The sequence below is a fragment of the Oncorhynchus keta genome, unplaced genomic scaffold (genome assembly GCF_023373465.1).
Source record: "Oncorhynchus keta strain PuntledgeMale-10-30-2019 unplaced genomic scaffold, Oket_V2 Un_contig_2035_pilon_pilon, whole genome shotgun sequence".
Taxonomy (NCBI): domain Eukaryota; kingdom Metazoa; phylum Chordata; class Actinopteri; order Salmoniformes; family Salmonidae; genus Oncorhynchus; species Oncorhynchus keta.
Window position 1 is genome coordinate 20,405 of NW_026281960.1, and position 4,596 is coordinate 25,000.

The following is a 4,596-nucleotide window of genomic DNA, read 5'->3' on the forward strand; positions in this document are numbered from 1 at the left end:
GTCTGTCTGGGCTGCCTTTCAGTCCTACAGTAGCTGTCTGTCTGGGCTGCCTTTCAGTCCTACAGTAGCTGTCTGTCTGGGCTGCCTTTCAGTCCTACAGTAGCTGTCTGTCTGGGCTGCCTTTCAGTCCTACAGTAGCTGTCTGTCTGGGCTGCCTTTCAGTCCTACAGTAGCTGTCTGCCTGGGATGCCTTTCAGTCCTATAGTAGCTGTCTGTCTGGGCTGCCTTTCAGTCCTACAGTAGCTGTCTGCCTGGTGCCTGCCTGGGCTGCCTTTCAGTCCTACAGTAGCTGTCTGCCTGGGATGCCTTTCAGTCCTACAGTAGCTGTCTGCCTGGGCTGCCTTTCAGTCCTACAGTAGCTGTCTGTCGGGGCTGCCTTTCAGTTCTACAGTAGCTGTCTGCCTGGGCTGCCTTTCAGCCCTACAGTAGCTGTCTGCCTGGGATGCCTTTCAGTCCTACAGTAGCTGTCTGCCTGGGATGCCTTTCAGTCCTACAGTAGCTGTCTGTCTGGGATGCCTTTCAGTCCTACAGTAGCTGTCTGTCTGGGATGCCTTTCAGTCCTACAGTAGCTGTCTGTCTGGGCTGCCTTTCAGTCCTACAGTAGCTGTCTGCCTGGGATGCCTTTCAGTCCTACAGTAGCTGTCTGTCTGGGCTGCCTTTCAGTCCTACAGTAGCTGTCTGCCTGGGCTGCCTTTCAGTCCTACAGTAGCTGTCTGCCTGGGATGCCTTTCAGTCCTACAGTAGCTGTCTGCCTGGGCTGCCTTTCAGTCCTACAGTAGCTGTCTGTCGGGGCTGCCTTTCAGTTCTACAGTAGCTGCCTGCCTGGGCTGCCTTTCAGCCCTACAGTAGCTGTCTGCCTGGGATGCCTTTCAGCCCTACAGTAGCTGTCTGTCGGGGCTGCCTTTCAGTCCTACAGTAGCTGTCTGCCTGGGATGCCTTTCAGCCCTACAGTAGCTGTCTGCCTGGGCTGCCTTTCAGTCCTACAGTAGCTGTCTGTCGGGGCTGCCTTTTAGTTCTACAGTAGCTGTCTGCCTGGGAGGCCTTTCAGTCCTACAGTAGCTGTCTGTCTGGGCTGCCTTTCAGCCCTACAGTAGCTGTCTGCCTGGGCTGCCTTTCAGCCCTACAGTAGCTGTCTGCCTGGGCTGCCTTTCAGCCCTACAGTAGCTGTCTGCCTGGGCTGCCTTTCAGCCCTACAGAGCAGACTAGAGACAGGCCTACAGACAGAGACATGCCTACTACAACCTATAGGCCTACTAGACTTGTGTCCTTTCCACTCTAACACAAACAACTCCCAGCCCTGCTACAGGCCCTATCATACTGCTTCACACACATACAATTTCACATACTGTAAATACTGCAGTGGCACACACACACACACACACACACACACACACACACACACACACACACACACACACACACACACACACACACACACACACACACACACACACACACACACACACACACACACACACACACAGAGTCAGTCAGATCTTAGTAACACAAAGTCATGCCCTGTGAGATTCTGAACAAGTAAGTTGTGAAATACAGGAAGTGAATGGACATTAGGATACAACAGTATAATTAGAACAACATTGAGTTAGAAACAGAAAGTATAAATGTACTACAGATATAGGATTTTAATATGATCACCCTGTTGTTGCAGGAAATTTCCTGAGCAGCAAGGAAATGCAAACTTGTAGTGGTTTAAGGTTTAAAGGTTTCAAGGTTCAAAAGGATTTCTGTTTGTAATTTCCACATGAAAATGTCAGACTTGATTTGCCCGAAGTAAAAATGTCCATTAATTATAATCCACCCAATAATTCACATTTCCTGTTGCTGCAGGATAATTTTGCTGCTGTGAGAAACTGGTCAAATTAAGATCCTACATCTGTATGACTATTTGTCATATCCATACACAAAGCTGGTTAAATGTAGAAAAGAAACAGAACATTGATTGAAATAATACATTCCTACACATTCAGTTTTAATTCTGCAGGTTATCCACGTTACCATTGTGAGACTAGTTCCAATACCAGCTATAGCATGTTAGCAAAGCACTACTCAGGGTTCCATCCTCATGTTGCAGCCATGTTGAGTCAATCCAAGCAAAGCTAGATGAGACTGGTTTGGGCAGTGTGGGGTGAGGTACAGGGTTGGGAGGGGTCCAGGGTGGGCTGGGCTGGGGAAGTGTACCCCCATTGGAGGACGTTGACACCATCAGGAGTTGGTAGGTCCTGTTCTCCTCCTCTGTCGTCTGTCCTCACGATAGAGGCTGTTCAGATGACGGGGTGACTCTCTCGCTCTCTTTCTCCTTCTCTTTACTTTGTGTCCCATCCGTCACATCCTGACAGGAGGAAAGAAAACACAAGCCCAGTCATTCCTCCATCCATCTATTCACAGCCCATCCAGTCACTCACTCCGTCTGTATGACAACAAGTCATTGAGATGTCAGAGTGCAGGCAGGGCCGGGACCCGGCCACACACTGTAATTAACACACAGACTGAAGGAGCCAAAGTCTGCATTCCAAATGGCACCCTATTACCCTTATAGTGGGCTACTCTGGACCAGGGCCCATAGGTATCAGGTCAAACGGAGCGCTACATGGGGAATAGGGTGCCATTTGGGAAACACCTAATGAGCCAATCAGAGAGCCATGGTGGCTATGAAAAGGCCAACGTACTGCAGAGTAATGTCTGCTGAGTTTAAATGCCAACAGGATGGGATAGTTCAACTGTATTTCTGACTAAGGAAGAGAACTGCTGACCAGAGAGGCAGCAGTTACAGAAGAGAGGGTGGCAACACCACGTAGGTCTATGAAGGAGATGGTTAAGTATTGTTGTATGGTGACAGGACAATCAAGGAGCTACAGGGAGGTATGCAGACTCATATACGTGAGTTATTTAATTGTGTGTGTGTGTCTGTGTGCCTGTTTCCGCTTAAGTGTGTCTGCGACCGACCTCCAGAGGAGTGACTCCACCCTGTTGATGATGTCAGCTAGGTCAAAGGGCAGAGGCATGCTGGGGTCACCGTCGGCCCAAAACGGCCGGTCAACGGGGGCCTCTTCTGGGGGCAGGGTCTGGGCCAGGCTGGAATGGCACCTGGAGGAACAGACAAGGACAGGAAATAACAGGACAGGTCAGACACTCCTCTGGACATAAATCACCTTCTATACAGACGCCACCATCATTACACATTGTTACACAGAAGCAATGTAAATCAACAGTGGTGGTTCACAGTATAACAAAGAAAATGAGATCTGTATCTGACTGATAGTGAGTTTGAGCAGATCACACAATAACAGGAGGTAAATGTTGGGTGAGTGTGGAGTGTGTTTTCTGTAAACACACAGGGAGGACTAATGTGTGTTTGACCAGGAGGCAGTGGGCTTGTGTTTCCTCTCCTGTTCTCTTTATGACTTCCAATAGACTGGTCCTTATTAGACCCTGCAGGGTGTGTGGTGTGTGTGTGTGTGTGTGTGTGTGTGTGTGTGTGTGTGTGTGTGTGTGTGTGTGTGTGTGTGTGTGTGTGTGTGTGTGTGTGTGTGGTAGGTATGTGATCTGTTTGAGAGGTGAGAGTCAGAATGTTTTGTAAGTAGCCCTACATGGGTGTGTGATCTGTGTGTTGTGGTTTAAACCGTCAATATGATGACAAAGCAACAGTATCCTCAGTGATTAATGCTCCAGTCATTTTCACACAGCCAGATTGTTTCTCTGACAAGCCCTCATCCAGTCAGAACAAGAGACAGATAGAGAAACAGCCCTCTGATGTTATTACATGGTGTTTCTACAGTCTCTACATGATATGATTCATGGATTATGACTTCTACTGTTTCCACCACTGAGTCTGTTGGATCAAAATGGACACCAAAGCACCACGGTATGAGACGTCTCAGTAGGAATCAGTATTGTATTTACACAGGTGACTTGGTGGCAGTCTGGTCTATCAATGTAAATCTGTCTTCCAAAGTGACAGATGAAGCTGACCCCTGACCTGGAAGTGAAGGAGGGGATGGGTGGGAGGGGCCAGTGGTGGTGGGGGGTTGTGGTCACAGTGTGTGTGTGTGTGTCACAGTTACTCCTTACTTCACTATCTCCTCCTCCTCCTTCTGAAAAAGAAGCTGGTTGGTGTCTGACTCCCTGACACCCTACCTCCCCATCCCTACCCCAGGCATCCTGCTTCCCCCTGCCTCCCCACCCCCTACAGTCTCTAGGGTCCCTAACAGGGAGGTGTGTGTTATGGATGTGACGTGGAGGTCGTTAATGTGGCCAGGGACCAGGCAGTCCAGGCCATCCCTGCCTCAATTGGCCGTTCTATATTTCAACCAAGGGCCACTTAATGCTGGAGTAGCTGTTCAGCTAAGTGGTACCATTCAGCTGTGGTCTAACCCTCTGATAGGTAGTGCATTACACCAAGAGGACGGTATTAACATACACCATCCACATATATCTTCCAGGCCTCAGATCAGGGGCCTGATAATAGAATGTGTTAACATGCTCTAAGCACCATTATGTAGCAGATGACTTGATAAATAATAGGATCAGCTGACCTTGGGGCTGTGCGACGAGACATGGGTCTAAATGTTCTCATGA

The 4,596-nt window shown here is 49.0% G+C and overlaps 1 protein-coding gene across 1 annotated transcript in view; it reads right to left on the reverse strand.

The window, feature by feature from the left end:
* Nucleotides 1–264: 264 nt before the first annotated feature.
* The window catches only part of LOC127920714 (alpha-ketoglutarate-dependent dioxygenase FTO-like), a 151,945-nt gene continuing 147,613 nt past the window's right edge, over nucleotides 265–4,596 (reverse strand). Inside the window, exons 6-7 of the mRNA XM_052504752.1 lie at nucleotides 2,965–3,105; nucleotides 265–2,350 (exon numbers count right to left, since the gene is read on the reverse strand). Coding sequence (XP_052360712.1) covers nucleotides 2,344–2,350; nucleotides 2,965–3,105 — 148 coding nt within the window. The 3' untranslated portion in view covers nucleotides 265–2,343. The remainder of the gene's footprint in view (nucleotides 2,351–2,964; nucleotides 3,106–4,596) is intronic.